Source organism: Eschrichtius robustus, chromosome 3 (assembly GCF_028021215.1).
Source record: "Eschrichtius robustus isolate mEscRob2 chromosome 3, mEscRob2.pri, whole genome shotgun sequence".
Lineage (NCBI taxonomy): Eukaryota > Metazoa > Chordata > Mammalia > Artiodactyla > Eschrichtiidae > Eschrichtius > Eschrichtius robustus.
The window spans coordinates 33,681,686-33,700,718 of record NC_090826.1 but is presented as its reverse complement, the minus strand read 5'-3'; the positions used below and the strand labels follow the sequence as shown (position 1 = coordinate 33,700,718).

At 39.6% G+C, this 19,033-nt stretch overlaps 1 protein-coding gene across 12 annotated transcripts in view; it reads left to right on the top strand.

The window, feature by feature from the left end:
- The window catches only part of SCMH1 (Scm polycomb group protein homolog 1), a 203,093-nt gene that overhangs the window by 88,186 nt on the left and 95,874 nt on the right, over window positions 1-19,033 (top strand). For 11 of the 12 annotated variants that reach the window (XM_068539649.1, XM_068539638.1, XM_068539640.1 and 8 more), the window contains one exon: window positions 6,937-7,025. In XM_068539649.1, the coding sequence (XP_068395750.1) occupies window positions 6,937-7,025 (89 nt within the window). Of the gene's footprint in view, window positions 1-153; window positions 200-6,936; window positions 7,026-19,033 lie in introns of all 12 variants that reach the window. The other variant, XM_068539647.1, reaches the window with a different exon arrangement.

Below are 19,033 nucleotides of genomic sequence, written 5' to 3'. Positions count from 1 at the left end.
TGAATTTAGCTGAAGGGTACATAGTTTGTTCTTGTATTGTTTTTTGCTACTTTTCTCTGGGTTTTTCAAGATAAAATTTTTCAAGATAAAAAGTTTTAAATAATTTATGTATATAATTATACATATATATGTGTGTGTGTTCATGTTCCCCAGGCCTCCTCTGGACTTCTCCCCAGAGTTGCTGAATCAGAATTTCTAGGTAATGGGGCTTGGGATTCTGCATGGTAAAATGGCTCTCCCGAGACTCTAACACAGTTGGTCTATATTTGGGAAGCATTGCTCTAAAGAGCATTCTTCTCCATTAAAATCTTGTGTGGTTTGTGTTTGTGTGTATGTGTGTGTGTTCTGTTCACATAGGAACATTGGTTACTGCTTTGCAGAGTCCTCCAGGGAAAAAAGGTGAAAAGGTAGAATGATTCTCAGGTGATGTCAACCTTTTCCTCACATCCCCTTGTTTTACTGGTCCATTCTATACTTAGACTGAGGTTATTTCTTCTAAAGAGGGCTGTCTGGATCACTAATTCTCCAACATGGCTGCCAGTTAAAATCACCTAGGGAGCTCTCAAAAATTTCAGTGCCTAGGCCTTACCTCAGATCAATTAAATCTGAATTTCTGGGAGTGGGATGATGCGTTCTTTAATACTCCCCAGGGGATTTCAGTGTCCAAGTTTGAGAGTCCCTAGGCTAGAGCAGAGCTGGCCTCTGCTGAGGCCTCTAGTCAAGTGTGTCAGGATCCCAGTACAAACTGCCTGCTCAGCAAACTTAGTCACATGCTCTGATGTCTATGTGGGACATTGACTTGAAAGGAACCCTCTTATGTTGCTGACACTGATCAGTCTTCTCTTATGCTAAATAGCTTCCAGGGCCTGTCAGTAAAAAGGGGGATTTTAAAAGATGCGTATCTCATTTATGGTTATGGAAATTTGAACTCTGTCTATAGAAATTTGGGAGGGGGGATGAAATTTTAGAGAGAAGTAACTTTAACTATGGTATCTTAAATACTCATTTTACAAAGGTAATTTTAAAAATATTCACCAAACTCTCTTCTCTGCAAGACCCCTGACATTGAGTATCGCCAGACCCATCTATACGTACACCTATCTCAAGACTAGTCATAACCCCACCCCCAATTAAATAAATCTGAATTAACTTGTGTTTGAGTGTGTATATAAGAGTGGAGCATTGAAGTGGTGACAGCATCCTGGCGGAAGCAAAAGGAATTCTAACAGTCCTCCCCAAATGCAACCTGACTGAACATTCACTTCTTCCTCAGAGAAGACAGTTTGTTCAGCACCTCTCTTCCAGTTCTCGTTTCTCTCACTCTTGGGGTAAAATTTAGATAGCCCACCCAACCTCAGTTTGGAAGCACTGCTTTAGTTCAGTGTCATCATCTGACAAATACAGAAATAGGGAAAGGGAGGTTAGTTGTCCAAAGTTGTACAGTGAATTGGTGGCATGTTTCTGTACATGTATTTGTATGTGTACATGTATGTAAAGCTCCTCTGGGAGGAGAGAATGATTTGGGAATCATCTTGACAGCCATAGAGTCTAATAACTTCATAAAGCTTGGAATTACTATATAGGACAATGGCGGGGTAAGGAGTAGGGCCCATTCATGTGCTTCCTGGTATGAGTGCTGTTCTGTTACCTGCCACCAGAGGGCATGAACTATGATTAGATTCTAGACCTGCTGATCTACACTGCAGTTCAGAGCTTGCTCAGATCACTGTTAGTTCAAACAAATGAACCCTAACCTATTCAGTAGTTCCACAGTCTTAGGAGCATATGAAAGATCTTTGTGACTGGTTGTTTATAAATATTTTAAAACGAAATCTTAGCTAAGCACAGAACACTTGCAGCATGCCTGGGTTTAGAATTGGAGACCTGGCTTTATAATATTAGCCCAGCCACTTACTAGTTTAGTTGTGTGGCCAATGGTAAGTTGCTTTACCTTGACTTTTTTTTTTTTTTTTTAATTTTTATTTATTTCCATATTTTATTTATGGCTGTGTTGGGTCTTCGTTTCTGTGCGAGGGCTTTCTCTAGTTGTGACAAGTGGGGGCCACTCTTCATCGAGGTGCGCAGGCCTCTCATTAGCGGCCTCTCTTGTTGTGGAGCACAGGCTCCAGACGCGCAGGCTCAGTAATTGTGGCTCACGGGCCCAGTTGCTCCGCGGCATGTGGGATCTTCCCAGACCAGGGCTCGAACCCGCGTCCCCTGCATTGGCAGGCAGACTCTCAACTCCTGTGCCACCAGGGAAGCCCCTACCTTGACTTTTAACCGTGAATTTCAGTTGCCTCACCTGCCACATCATTAATAAACTTTGCCACACATGGTTGAGGATTAAATGGGGTAACATGATAAAGCATTTATCAATTCCTGGCACCCATTTAATAAGTGGAGATTTTTCCTTTGTTCAGTAAAACTCTCATGGAGCTCATATTCTGGTTGGAAAAGACATACACATTACATGGAAAAAAGAAAGAAAATTTAGGCAGTGATAAAAGGTAAGGATAATAAGAAGGGAGCAGGATCTAGGAGGCTATTTTAGGTAGGGTAGTCTAGGAATGCCTCTCTGAGGAGGTGATATTTCAGCAAAGAACTATCAAAGATTTGAGAAAAGTGAAGGGTGTTTGAGGCAGAGGGACACAGCTTGGTGTGCTTGGGAAAGAAAGACCAGTGAATGAAGGGCAGGGGAGTGGCAGGAGATGAGTTATAAGAAGTAAGCAAGTTCCGGATCATGTAAGTTTTGTTAAATACATAAAGACTCTAGATTTATTTTGTGTTATAGGATGTAAGCGTAAGAGTGATGTGATCTGATTTGTAGTTTTAAAAACATAACCATATCATTCTGGTTGCTGTGTGGAGACTAGACAGTAGGGAGGCAAAAGTAGAAGCAGAGAGAAGGGTTAGAAGGCTGTTTTAGTAGTCTGGGCAAAGTTTGACTGTCGCTTAGATTAGGGTGTTAGTGGGGAGAAATATAGAATGGTAAGGAATGGTTCTGTTTAGGGTATATTAGATGTAAGAACCATCAACACTTGCTGATTAATTGTATTTGAAAGACAATAGAAAGGGAGGAACGAAGAGTGACTTCTAGGCTTTTTGGTCTCAGCACTTGGGTTTAAATAAGTGGTTCCATTAACTGAGATGAGATGACTGGAGGAAAGGGGGTAGTAAAATCAAGAGTTCTGTTTTACATTTTGAGATCTCTTGGCATCCAAGTAGAGTTATAGAATAAGGCAGTTGAAAATATGAGCATGAAACTCAGGACAGAGGTTTGGGTTAGAGATGTAAATTGGCAGTCATCGTTGATGGGAAAAGAGTGGGGACCAAGAAGAGAGAACCAGTGGCCAGGCACTGAGGTACTCCCACTTTAGAGGTTAGGATTTCTTACCCACCTGGCCTTTTCCTTGCAAGCCATTGTTTAATTTGAGGAGACCCTCAAATTATTGTTTTTACTCTTCTCTTCCTTTTTGCACAAATTTACAACTCCATTTCTTTTACCAAGAGAGACAGCATAGTAGAACTGAGTAATTAAATATTTGTATTTGAAGACATTAATGTGCTGATTAATAATGAATGCTCTGGAGACAGAGGACTTCTGTTTAAATCCTGCCTCTGCTATTTACTAGCTTAGCGACCTTGGATATTTTACTTAATTTCTCTAATCTCAGTCTTTTCATCTATAATAATCAAAATAAAAGCCAGCATTCATTTAACACTTATCATATACCAGGCATCGTTTTAAGTGCTTCGCATGTATTAACCTATTTTAACCCTTAGAACAACCCATTGAAGTAGTTACTCTTCTTACCCATTTTATTGTTGTGGAAACGAAAGCCAGAGAGGTCTTATAATTTGCCAAACATCACACACCAGGTAAGTAGCAGAGCTAGATTTGAATCTAGGGAGCCTGGCTCCAAAACCAGTGCTACTTTTCTCGTATCAAATTCACAGAGTTGTAGAAGTGATTAAATGAGATAACCCACTTAAAAGTGCTTAGCACAGGGAGGCTGGCAAGTAATATGAGCATAATAAATGTTTTCTTACGGAGGCAGCATAGTGTAGTGAAAGAGAATCAGATGGAAAGTCCTGGGGCTCCAGCCTGACTACAGGAACAACTTATGTGATCATGAACAAGTTTCTTAGCCTCTCTGGACTTCAGTTTTGTCATCTACAATATAAAACCTTCATACTATATGGCCTCTGAAATCCCTTTCAATGTTTAAACATTCTATCTATGACTCCCCAAGACAGATTGTGAATACATCTGAATTTGGTAGGGGAATAAGGTACTCAGTAATTCCTTGGGTTGACAACATTTCTACTTTGCCCTTCTACTGTTGAAGAAACTTGCTAGGAGATAGTGAAACGTAGTTAAGAACCATGAGGTTTGGCGTAAGACTGTCATGTAGTGGAATCTGTTTCTACCACTTACTACCTTGGACAAGCTACTTCTCCTGAGTTTCTCTTTCATCATCTGCAAACTAGGGATAATGATAGTGCACACCTCATGGCATTATTTGAAATATCCTGTGAGAAAGTGCCTGTAAAGTATTTAATACATGATAAGCATTCAATACATATTAACTATTATAATATTATTATAAGGGTTTCCAGAGCTGAGAGGATTTCTTTTTCACTCAAGTACCAGATGAGATAGAAGCCTCTCAGTAACCCACTTCTAAAGAATTGAATTGGGAATTACATGATGAGGCACTCTCGTTGGGAACTGAGGGCATGAATCAGAATTTTCTAATTGTGCAGTCATTCCTCCCCACTCCTCTCTTATACGAAGGTGGAGGGAGCATTTCTCTAGAACAGCTTTGCCTTATCCGTAGGTGTAGTGAATCATTCATGGCAAATCTGCACTAGGTTTGGCTTGCTTCAACCCTTCCCTGACCTAAAGAGAGTTGTTTTCCTCACACACAAACCAGACCTGAATTTCTGGAGAAATTTGTTTGTCTGTTTGTTTGTACCGTGGTCAAAGGAAGAGTAGTAGTCAAGACTCTTTTGGAGTGTAAAACCCCAACCCAGACCAGGTTAGAGGAGGACAATAGGAGGAGGCAGGAATTAGTGACTCGTGTAACTGCGAAGCCCAAGACCTGGTGCTGAGTGTGTCTGGGCACAGGGTTTTAAACAGTCTCGTGTCTCCATCTCCTGCTCTACATTGGCTTTATTCTCAGTTATGTTCTCCATTTAGCAGTGCCAAATCTACAAACTTCCTTATAACCATGATCTCAGAGAAAGAAAAGCTCTCGCCCACATGCATGTCATATCAGAAAACAGTTGATCCAACTTGGGACATACATACATATACACTTTTGGTCTAGGGGAATCTGATGCTTCTAAATGGCATTATTTTGCATTCCGTGGCCAGGTAGGTAGAGCCCAGTGTAGACATCCCCACCAAATCACATAAAATTAGGGTTTTTTTGTCTTTTGGGATTTTTTTGCAGAAGGAAAAAGAACTAGACAAGCAAAAAAGAAGTGGTAGCAGTTTGACAGGAATGTGTGACTTGCTATCTCCATTGTTTATGAATGAGCTATCCCAAGAAGTCTCCTGACCCTGGGAAACCTCACTTGGTAGCCTAGCCAGCTTTGAGACTAAAAGTTTAAGTCATGTGGGGGTGGTACCTCTCTTATTTCCATTTTCTTCTCTCTTCTCACATCCTCCCCTTCAATTTAATTATAGTTCTTAACTAATACTTTATCCCAAAAGCTGATTCTTCCTTTTTTATTTCACATGCACATTGATAATTTAGTGTAGTAAAGAGTGTGGGCTCAACAGTCAGATTGCCTGGGTTTCAATCCTATCTTTGTCATTTGCTCACTTTGAAATCTTAAGCAGTTCACTTTATACCTCTTTCCTCATCTATAAAATGAAGATAATTTCTCCCCTACTGGGTTGTCTTGAGGATTAAATTAGATAGTCGGTAGAAAGTGCCTGGCACAGTATCTAGCACACAGTGAAGTACTCAGTAACATCAGATACTGTTGTTGTTGCCATTTCTCTGCAGCTTTGGTTCAGCCTATCTGTTCTTTGTCAGGAATGGGAAAGCTGAGGTAGATTGGGAGACTATCAGAAAGCACTAGATTTTGGTATCTCAGGACAGAGGGTTGAAGCCAAATTGAAGGAAGCACTTGGAGCTCTAATTGGAAGACTTAACTATGATAATGATCTTATTTTTACAGTTTGTTAATTAAATGGTATATTCTTAGTAACTGGTCATTGCAGAATGACAATGGACAATTAACATCCCTAGGCTTCTTTTCACTCTTTTGGAAAATGAGTTTTTTTGGATAAGATGATCCCTTCTATTTTCATCAATGCCTGATCCTTCGTTAAGTAAAAATGAATATCAAAAAGTGTTTTGTACTCTGTGTATGTGTGAGAGAGAGCGGGAAAGAGAGACAGAGCGAGAAAGAGAAAGTGAGAGCAAAAGTGAGAGTGTGTTTACATTGAGATAAACCAAAAAGATTTACTTGTATGTTGGATTTATCAGACATATCTGGTTTCTTCTTAAGAGATTATTATATCCCCGTTCACACTCTACTGTCTAGATCATTTCTAAGTGTTTGTTACTCCTATCACAAATCTATTTTGTATTTTTCAAGGAAGCTTTTTAGGCATGATATTTGTTGTGTAATACTTGTTTTGGCTTCAGGAAACTTGGTTGGGGACTTTACTCCACTACTTACTTTGCAACATTACCTTGGGCAAGTTACATTCCCTCTTATATGCCTCATTTCCTCATCTGTCTAATGAGGCATTTCTTCTACTTAACCTTTAAGTCCTTCCCTAACCATCTGTGATTCTATAACTATCACAGCATAGGTTGTGGCAGGCGTAGCTGGATTCCAAAGGGAAAACTTGATATAGCAATTCCCTTTGAGACATATTTTTTTATCTGTTGCCCATTATGTTTGCTGCAGGATTTCGGCTGAATGCTTCCTCTTGGCCCATGTTCCTTTTGAAGACGCTAAATGGAGCAGAGATGGCTCCCATCAGGATTTTTCACAAGGTACGGTGTCCCTCAGCTATCACCAGCTCCAAATTGCTTAAGGTCAAATGCTTACATTCTTTCAATTACTGAGCCTCTGATGTCTACATTATATATGTGGCCTGAGGATGCCTTCTCAGAAACTAGTTCAGTGGAAGGATTTTTTAAGTACCTTACAAAGCCGCAATTATCCCCAGAGAAATATTAGACTGGTAAATTAGGATTTCTGGGTTTTGGGTCCTAGCTCTGCCAATAGTAAGTTTTGACCTCATCTGTTAAGTGGGATTCTGTCTACCTCATAGGGTTTTAAGAAGTTAAACATTTTTTTTTATTAGTAAAACATGTAAAGTATAGTATAAATCTAAAGGAGCTATTCTTATTATAGATCATGCAGTTCCATAAGGTCCATATTCTAAACAGAGAGAAAGGAAGGAGACTATTTTTTGAGTGCCTGCAGTATGTTTGGAGTTTATCTACGCTATCTCATTTAAATACCCACAGTTAACTTTATGAAGCAAGAATTATTATTCCGATTTAGTAGTTAAGGAAACAAATACTTTTGAATAAGGAACTTGCCCAAGGTCGCATGACTAGTAAGTGGTGAAACAGGGATCCAAAACCTGTATTCGTTCTTCCTGATTTCTCGAGGGATGAAGCAATCATTCTGCTCTTAGTTGATCTTTAATGAGGTTAAAGTTACTATAAAGGGGACTGAATTAGGGTTGCCTATGTTGCCATTTAAGTCTAAACCCTGAGAGTACCCTGGTTCCCAGAATACAGCATACTAGACAACTTGAAACCCTTCCACTGCAGAATACCTAAAAATGATGTGGGGGGAAGGGGCCAACAAGTATTCTTTTAAAGGCTTTGCTGACCTTACTAGAAAGTAAGATAACTCCAAGGCCAAAATGAGGAAGGAAAACCAGAGGGTTAGATGTACTGAACCTGCGGGTGCCGTAAGGGGCTTTGCCAGTCGTACTTTCCAAGGACCTTGTCTTTTAACAACCACAGTAGGATAGAAGTTGAGGCCTTGGGCCCATGCAAGGCAGAAAAATGTACCTGGGACTGCCACATAAAAAATCAGATTGGATTCCTCGAATGTTTACTCCTTAGTGAAAAGACTATTGCATTGATGAGGAAGAGTCTCTGCCTGGGCCATGGGTAGGGGTAGGAAGTAAGTCATCTCTTCTGATAAGACAGTCTTTCCCCATGGAAGTCCAGGGTTCAGATATAGTGCCTGTGTTGTTTCAGAACTCCAAAATTGTATGGGATATTTCTGAGTGCCTGGCAGAAGCAAACCCAAAACCTCTCTAGAGGGTTTGGTTGTTTTCAACCCAGATGTCATAGAAGTCCCAAAAGTGAAGTAACACTGAAGATGAGTTCAGTTCAGTTCATAATTACAGAGCCCGCAAAACTCACAAAGCAAATCCTGCATGATGAGACTTCAGTAGACACAACAAACAGTAAGACTATAACCTCAAGCACTTTCAGATAATAGAAATATCAGATAGAGATTATAAATTATTTGAAAATGAGTAAGGAACGAAAAGAAGGAATTTAAAAATGAGAAAAGTACAAACCTCTATTTTTTTTAAAGGCAAAGTTGAAAAAACAACAAATTGAATATCTAGAAATGAACCTTAACCATTAAAATTTTAAAACCTTAGGTAGGTGTATAAGCAACTTAGATCTAGATAGAGAAGAATGAATTGAAAGACACGTGTAAGGACTTTCCCCAGAGTGCAGTACAGAGAGATAAAGATATGGAAAATATATTAAAGAGAAAAGACAAAGAGAATACCGTTAGAAGGTCCAATATATGCTGAACGTGACCTCTAGAAAGATTAATTAGAAAGAATAAAGAAGAGTCAATATTTGAAAAGATAATGACAGAATTTTCCAGAATGTGTAATAAAGACAAATATATACCTTAAAACATCATGGTATAACTGAAGTCAAAAGAAAAGATCTGAGCAAAGTAATCACACAGAATACAGTCATCCTCTCTGAGGGATGGTTCTGCACCTGTGGGAGACTGGTTCCAGGACCCCCTGAATACGAAAATCCACACATACTCAACTCCCTTATATAAAATGGAATAGTACAGTCAGCCCTCCGTATCTGCAGCTTCCATGTCCATGCGGACTGAATCTTCAAAAGGATTACATTTAGGCTGACAGCACATTTCTTGACGGCAGCAGTACAAGCCAAAGATATAGAATAATATCTTCAAAGGATTAAGAAAAAATAGTTGTCCACCTAGAATTTTATATCTCATTATACTGTTATTTCAGAATGAATGTAAAATCAAGACATTTTCAGCAAACTAATACAAATAGATACTAATATATGTGCTGAAAGAACAATTGAAGAGTATATTTCAGGAAGAAGATAACTGGGGACTTCCCTGGTGGCACAGTGGTTAAGAATCCGCCTGCCAATGCAGGGGACATGGGTTCAATCCCTGGTCCGGGAAGATCCCACATGCTGGGGAGCAACTAAGCCCATGTGCCACAACTACTGAGCCCACGTGCCACAACTACTGAAGCCCACACACCTAGAGCCCATGCTTCGCAACAAGAGAAGCCACCACAATGAGAAGCCCATGCACCACAACGAAGAGTAGCCCCCTCTCGACTCAACTAGAGAAAGCCCACACGCAGCAACGAAGACCCAGCGCAGCCATAAATAAATAAATAAGTAAGTAAGTAAGTAAGTAAGTAAATAAATAAATAAATAAATAAATAGAAGATAATTGAACCTGGAAAGTAAGAATGAGATGCAAAAAGTACTGCTGAAGAAAGATTGTTTAACATGTGAGTAAAACTAATCAACCATTGCCTATAACTGTATAAACCAGTTATACTAACAGAAGTGATCATTTGGCAGTATAACAATGTGGAACTAAATTATCAAACACCTATTAACTCAGGAGTAGTTTAAATATTCTGAGGTTCTTGTATTGTTTAAAGATGAGCTTTAGACTTAATTATGTCAACTATACAGTTATGATCTGAAGGGGATCCACCAAAAGACTAAATATAGAAGGGTTAACATATGAATCAGGGACTTCCCTGGTGGCACAGTGGTTAAGAATCTGCCTGCCAGGGGAGCCTCAAGATGGCGAAAAAGTAAGATGTGGAGATCACCTTCCTCCCCACAAATACATCAGAAATACATCTACATGTGGAACAACTCCTACAGAACACCTACTGAACGCTGGCAGAAGACCTCAGACCTCCCAAAAGGCAAGAAACTCTCCACGTACCTGGGTAGGGCAAAAGAAAAAAGAAGAAACAGAAACCAAAGAATAGCGACGGGACCTGCACCAGCGGGAGGGAGCTGTGAAGGAGGAAAGGTTTCCACACACTAGAAGCTCCTTCACGGGCGGAGACTGCAGGTGGCGGAGGGGGGATCTTCGGAGCCACAGAGGAGAGCGCAGCAACATGGGTGCAGAGGGCAAAGCGAAGAGGTTCCCGCAGAGAGGATCGGTGCCAACCAGGACTCACCAGCCCAAGAGGCTTGTCGGCTCACCCGCTGGGATGGGCAGGGGCTGGGAGCTGAGGCTCCAGCTTCGGTGGATCCCAGGGAGAGGACTGGGGTTGGCTGCGTGAACACAGCCTGAAGGGGCTAGTGCGCCACAGCTAGCCGGGAGGGAGTCCGGGTAAAAGTCTGGAGCTGCCGAAGAGGCAAGAGACTTTTTCTTGCCTCTTTGTTTCCTGGTGCGCGAGGAGAGGGGATTAAGAGAGCTGCTTAAAGGAGCTCCAGAGACGGGTGTGAGACGCGGCTATCAGCGTGGACCCCAGAGATGGGCATGAGACGCTAAGGCTGCTGCTGCAGCCACCAAGAATCCTGTGAGCAAGCACAGGTCACTATGCACACCTCCCCTCCCGTGAGCCTGTGCAGCCCACCACTGCCAGGGTCCTGTGATCCAGGGACAACTTCCCCGGGAGAATACACGGTGTGCCTCACGCTGATGCAACGTCATGCCAGCCTCTGCCGCCACAGGCTCGCCCCACGTTCCGTACTTCTCCCTCCCCCTGGCCTGAGTGAGCCAGAGCCCCCAGATCAGCTGCTCCTTTAACCCCGTCCTGTCTGAGCGAAGAACAGATGCCCTCAGGCAACCTACACGCAGAGACGGGTCCAAATCCAAAGCTGAACCCCAGGAGCTGTGCAAACAAAGAAGAGAAAGGGAAATCTCTCCCAGCAGCCTCAGGAGCTGCGTATTAAATCTCCACAATCAACTTGATGTACCCTGCATCTGTGGAATACCTGAATAGACAACGAATCATCCCAAATTGAGGAGGTGAACTTTGGGAGCAACGATATATATATTTTTTTCCCTTTTTCTCTTTTTGTGAGTGTGTATGTGTATGCTTCTGTGTGTGATTTTTGTCTGTATAGCTTTGCTTTTACCATTTGTTCTAGGGTTCTGTCTGTCCATTTTTGTTTGTTTGTTTCTTTGTTTTTAGTATAGTTTTTAGCACTTGTTATCATTGGTGGATTTGTTTTTTGGTTTGGTTGCTCTCTTCTTTGTTTCTTTTTTTTTTAATTTTTTAAAACTTTTTTACAATTATTTTTTATTTTAATAACTTTATTTTATTTTACTTTATTTTATTTTATTTTATCTTCTTCTTTCTTTCTTTCTTTTTTTTTCTCCCTTTTATTCTGAACCATGTGGATGACAGGCTCTTGGTGCTCCAGCCAGGCGTCAGGGCTGTGCCTCTGAGGTGGGAGAGCCAAATTCAGGACACTGGTCCACAAGAGACCTCCCAGCTCCACGTAATATCAAATGGCGAAAATCTCCCAGAGATCTCCATCTCAACGCCAAGACACAGATCCACTCAACGACCAGCAAGCTACAGTGCTGGACACCCTATGCCAAACAAGTAATAAGACAGGAACACAGCCCCAACCATTAGCAGAGAGGCTGCCTAAAATCATAATAAGGCCACAGACACCCCAAAACACACCACCAGACGTGGACCTGCCCACCAGAAAGACAAAATCCAGCCTCATCCACCAGAACACAGGCACTAGTCCCCTCCACCAGGAAGCCTACACAACCCACTGAACCAACCTTAGCCACTGGGGACAGACACAAAAAACAACGGGAACTATGAACCTGCAGCCTGCGAAAAGGAGACCCTAAACACAGTAAGTTAAGCAAAATGAGAAGACAGAGAAACACACAGCAGATGAAGGAGCAAGGCAAAAACCCACCAGACCTAACAAATGAAGAGGAAATAGGCAGTCTACCTGAAAAAGAATTCAGAATAATGATAGTAAAGATGATCCAAAATCTTGGAAATAGAATGGAGAAAATACAAGAAACGTGTAACAAGGACCTAGAAGAGCTAAAGAGCAAACAAACAGTGATGAAAAACACAATAAATGAAATTAAAAATTCTATAGAAGGGATCAATAGCAGAATAACTGAGGCAGAAGAATGGATAAGTGACCTGGAAGATAAAATAGTGGAAATAACTACTGCAGAGCAGAATAAAGAAAAAAGAAAGAAAAAAATTGAGGACAGTCTCAGACACCTCTGGGACAACATTAAATGCACCAACATTCGAATCATAGGGGTCCCAGAAGAAGAAGAGAAAAAGAAAGGGACTGAGAAAATATTTGAAGAGATTATAGTTGAAAACTTCCCTAATATGGGAAAGAAAATAGTTAATGAAGTCCTGGAAGCACACAGAGTCCCATACAGGATAAATCCAAAGAGGAACACGCCAAGACACATATTAATCAAGCTATCAAAATTTAAGTACAAAGAAAAAATATTAAAAGCAGCAAGGGAAAAACAACAAATAACATACAAGGGAATCCCCATAAGCTTAACAGCTGATCTTTCAGCAGAGACTCTGCAGGCCAGAAGGGAATAGCAGGACATATTTAAAGTGATGAAGGGGGAAAACCTACAACCAAGATTACTCTGCCCAGCAAGGATCTCATTCAGATTTGACAGAGAAATTAAAACCTTTACAGACAAGCAAAAGCTAAGAGAATTCAGTACCACCAAACCAGCTTTACAGCAAATGCTAAAGGAACTTCTCTAGGCAGGAAACACAAGAGAAGGAAAAGACCTACAATAACAAACCCAAAACAATTAAGAAAATGGTCATAGGAACATACATATCGATAATTACCTTAAATGTAAATGGATTAAATGCTCCAACCAAAAGACATAGACTGACTGAATGGATACAAAAACAACACCCGTATATATGCTGTCTACAGGAGACCCACTTCAGACCTAGGGACACATACAGACTGAAAGTGAGGGGATGGAAAAAGATATTCCATGCAAATGGAAATCAAAAGAAAGCTGGAGTAACAATTCTCATGTCAGACAAAATAGACTTTAAAACAAAGACTATTACAAGAGAAACAGAAGGACACTACATAATGATCAAGGGATCAATCCAAGAAGAAGATATAACAATTGTAAATACTTATGCACCCAACATAGGAGCACCTTAATACATAAGGCAAATACTAACAGCCATAAAAGGGGAAATCGACAGTAACACAATCATAGTAGGGGACTTTAACACCCCACTTTCACCAATGGACAGATCATCCAAAATGAAAATAAATAAGGAAACACAAGCAGACAACAGAAGCAAGAAGAACTACAATCCTGCAGCCTGTGGAACAAAAACCACATTCACAGAAAGATAAGATGAAAAGGCAGAAGGCTATGTACCAGATGAAGGAACAAGATAAAACCCCAGAAAAACAACTAAATGAAGTGGAGATAGGCAACCTTCCAGAAAAATAATTCAGAATAATGATAGTGAAGATGATCCAGGACCTCGGAAAAAGAATGGAGGCAAAGATCGACAAGATGCAAGACATGTTTAACAAAGACCTAGAAAAATTAAAGAACAAACAAACAGAGATGAACAATACAATAACTGAAATGAAAACTACACTAGAAGGACTCAATAGCAGAATAACTGAGGCAGAAGAACGGATAAGTGACCTGGAAGACAGAATGGTAGAATTCACTGCTGTGGAACAGAATAAAGAAAAAAGAATGAAAAGAAATGAAGACAGCCTAAGAGACCTCTGGGACAACATTAAACGCAACAACATTCGCCTTATAGGGGTCCCAGAAGGAGAAGAGAGAGAGAAAGGACCCGAGAAAATATTTGAAAAGATTATAGTCGAAAACTTCCCTAACATGGGAAAGGAAATAGCCACCCAAGTCCAGGAAGCACACAGAGACCCATACAGGATAAACCCAAGGAGAAACACGCCGAGACACATAGTAATCAAATTGGCAAAAATTAAAGACAAAGAAAAATTATTGAAAGCAGCAAGGGAAAAACGACAAATAACATACAAGGGAACTCCCATAAGGTTAACAGCTGATTTCTCAGCAGAAACTCTACAAGCCAGAAGGGAGTGGCATAATATACTTAAAGTGATGAAAGGGAAGAACCTACAACCAAGATTACTCTACCTGGCAGGGATCTCATTCAGATTCGATGGAGAAATCAAAACCTTTACAAAAGACAAGCAAAAGCTGAGAGAATTCAGCACCACCAAACCAGCTCTACAACAAATGCTAAAGGAACTTCTCTAAGTGGGAAACACAAGAGAAGAAAAGGACCTACAAAAACAAACCCAAAACAATTAAGAAAATGGTCATAGGAATATACATATCAATAATTACCTTAAACGTGAATGGATTAAATGCTCCAACCAAAAGACACAGGCTCGCTGAATGGATACATAAACAAGACCCATATATATGCTGTCTACAAGAGACCCACTTCAGACCTAGGGACACATTCAGACTGAAAGTGAGGGGATAGAAGAAGATATTCCATGCAAATGGAAATCAAAAGAAAGCTGGAGTAGCAATACTCATTTCAGATAAAATAAACTTTAAAATAAAGAATGTTACAAGAGAAAAGGAAGGACACTACATAATGATCAAGGGATCAATCCAAGAAGAAGATATAACAATTATAAATATATATGCACCCAACATAGGAGCACCTCAATTCATAAGGCAACTGCTAACAGCTATAAAAGAGGAAATCGACAGTAACACAGTAATAGCGGGAGACTTTCACACCTCACTTACACCAATAGACAGATCATCCAAAAGGAAAATAAATAAGGAAACAGAAGCTTTAAATGACACAATAGACCAGATAGATTTAATTGTTATTTATAGGACATTCCATCCAAAAACCGCAGATTACACTTTCTTCTCAAGTGCACATGGAACATTCTCCAGGATAGATCACATCTTGGGTCACAAATCAAGCCTCAGTAAATTTAAGAAAATTGAAATCATATCAAGCATCTTTTCTGACCACAACTCTATGAGATTAGAAATGAATTACAGAGAAAAAAACATAAAAAACACAAACATATGGAGGCTAAACAGTACATTACTAAATAACCAAGAGATCACTGAAGAAACCAAAGAGGAAATCAAAAAATACCTAGAGACAAATGACAATGAAAACACGACGATCCAAAACCTAGGGGATGCAGCAAAAGCAGTGCTAAGAGGGAAGTTTATAGCTATACAAGCCTACCTCAAGAAACAAGAAAAATCTCAAATAAACAATCTAACCTTATACCTACAAGAACTAGAGAAAGAAGAACAAACAAAAGCCAAAGTTAGCAGAAGGAAAGAAATCATAAAGATCAGAGCAGAAATAAATGAAATAGAAACAAAGAAAACAATACCAAAGATCAGTGAAACTAAAAGCTGGTTCTTTGAGAAGATAAACAAAATTGATAAACCATTAGCCAGACTCATCACGAAAAAGAGGGAGAGGACTCAAATCAATAAAATTAGAAATGAAAAAGGAGAAGTTACAACAGACACTGCAGAAATACAAAGCATCCTAAGAGACTACTACAAGCAACTCTATGCCAATAAAATGGACCACCTGGAAGAAATGGACAAATTCTTAGAAAGGTATAACCTTCCAAGACTGAACCAGGAAGAAATAGAAAATATGAACAGACCAATCACAAGTAATGAAATTGAAACTGTGATTAAAAATCTTCCAACAAACAAAAGTCCAGGACCAGATGGCTTCACAGGTGAATTCTATCAAACATTTAGAGGAGCGCTAACACCCATCCTTCTCAAACTCTTCCAAAAAATTGCAGAGGAAGGAACACTCCCAAAGTCATTCTATGAGGCCACCATCACCCTGATACCGAAACCAGACAAAGTTACTACAAAAAAAGAAAATTACAGACCAATATCACTGATGAATATAGATGCAAAAGTCCTCAACAAAATACTAGCAAACAGAATCCAGCAACACATTAAAAGGATCATACATCATGATCAAGTGGGATTTATCACAGGGATGCAAGGATTCTCCAGTATACGCAAATCAATCGCTGTGATACACCATATTAACAAATTGAAGAATAAAAACCATATGATCATCTCAATAGATGCAGAAGAAGCTTTTGACAAAATTCAACACCCATTTCTGATAAAAACTCTCCAGAAAGTGGGCATAGAGGGAACCTACCACAACATAATAAAGGCCATATACAACAAACCCACAGCAAACATCATTCTCAGTGGTGAAAAACTGAAAGCATTTCCTTTAAGATCCCGAACAAGACAAGGATGTCCACTCTTGCCACTATTATTAACATAGTTTTGGAAGTCCTAGCCACGGCAGTCAGAGAAGAAAAAGAAATAAAAGGAATACAAATTGGAAAAGAAGAAGTAAAACTGTCACTGTTTGTAGATGACATGATACTATACATAGAGAACCCTAAAGATGCCACCGGAAAACTACTAGAGCTAATCAATGAATTTGGTAAAGTTGCAGGATACAAAATTGATGCACAGAAATCTCTTGCATTCCTATGCACTAATGATGAAAAATCTGAAAGAGAAATTAAGAAAACACTCCCATTTACCATTGCAACAAAAAGAATAAAATACATAGGAATAAACCTACCTAAAGAGACAAAAGACCTGTATGCAGGAAACTATAAGACACTGATGAAAGAAGTTAAAGATGATTCCAACAGATGGACAGATATACCATGTTTTTGGATTGGAAGAATCATATTGTGAAAATGACTATACTGCCCAAAGCAATCTACAGATTCAGTGCAATCCCTATCAAATACCAATGGCATTTTTTATGGAACTAGAACCAAAAATATTAAAATTTGTATGGAAACACAAAAGACCCCGAAGAGCCAAAGCAGTCTTGAGGGAAAAAAACGGAGCTGGAGGAATCAGACTCCCTGACTTCAGAACTATACTATAAAGCTACAGTAATCAAAACAATATGGTATACTGGCACAGAAACAGAAACATACATCAATGGAACAAGATAGAAAGCCCAGAGATAAACCCACGCACCTATGATGAACTAATCTATGACAAAGGAGGCAAGGATATACAATGGAGAAAAGACAGACTCTTCAATAAGTGGTGCTGGGAAAACTGGACAGCTGCATGTAAAAGAATGAAATTAGAACACTCCCTAACACCATACACAAAAATAAACTCAAAATGGATTAGAGACCTAAACGTAAGACCGGACACTATAAAACTCTTAGAGGAAAACATAGGAAGAACACTCTTTGACATAAATCACAGCAACAGCTTCTTTGATCCACCTCCTAGAGTAATGGAAATAAAACCAAAAATAAACAAATGGGACCTAATGGAACTTCAAAGCTTTTGCACAGCAAAGGAAACCATAAACAAGACAAAATGACAACCCTCAGAATGGGAGAAAATATTTGCAAAGGAATCAATGGACAAAGGATTAATCTCCAAAATATATAAACAACTCATTCAGCTCAATATTAGAAAAACAAACAACCCAATCCAAAAATGGGCAGAAGACCTAAATAGACATTTCTCCAAAGAAGACATACAGATGGCCAAAAAGCACATGAAAAGCTGCTCCATCCACATCACTAATTACTAGAGAAATGCAAATCAAAACTACAGTGAGGTATCACCTCACACCAGTTAGAATGGGCATCATCAGAAAATCTACAAACAACAAATGCTGGAGAGGGTGTGGAGAAAAGAGAACCCTCTTGCACTGTTGGTGGGAATGTAAACTGATACAGCCACTATGGAGAACAGTATGGAGGTTCCTTAAAACACTAAAAATAGAATTATCATATGATCCAGCAGTCCCACTACTGGGCATATACCCAGAGAGAACCGTAATTCAAAAAGACACATGCACCACAGTGTTCATTGCAGCACTATTTACAATAACCAGCTCATGGAATCAAATGCCCATCGACAGACGAATGGGTAAAGAAGTTGTGGTACATATATACAATGGAATCTTACTCAGCCATAAAGAGGAACGAAATTGGGTCATTTGTTGAGGCGTGGATGGATCTAGAGACTGTCATGCAGAGTGAAGTAAGTCAGAAAGAGAAAAACAAATATCGTATATTAACGCATATATGTGGAACCTAGAAAAATGGTACAGGTGAACCAGTTTGCAGGGCAGAAATTGAGACACAGATGTGGAGAACAAACGTATGGACACCAAGCAGGGAACGGGGTGGGGTGGTGGGGGTGGTGGTGTGATGAATTGGGTGATTGGGATTGACATGTATACACTGATGTGTATAAAATTGATGACTAATAAGAACCTGCTGTATACAAAAGTAAATAAAATAAAATTTTAAAATAAAAAAAATAATAAGGAAACACAAGCTTTAAATGATACATTAAACAAGATGGACTTAATTGATATTTATAGGACATTCCATCCAAAAACAACAGAATACACATTCTTCTCAAGTGCTCATGGAGCATTCTCCAGGGTAGATCATATCTTGGGTCACAAATCAAGCCTTGGTAAATTTAAGAAAATTGAAATCGTATCAAGTATCTTTTCCGACCACAATGCTATGAGACTAGATATCAATTACAGGAAAAAAATCTGTAAAAAATACAAACACATGGAGGCTAAACAATACACTACTTAATAACCAAGAGATCACTGAAGAAATCAAAGAGAAAA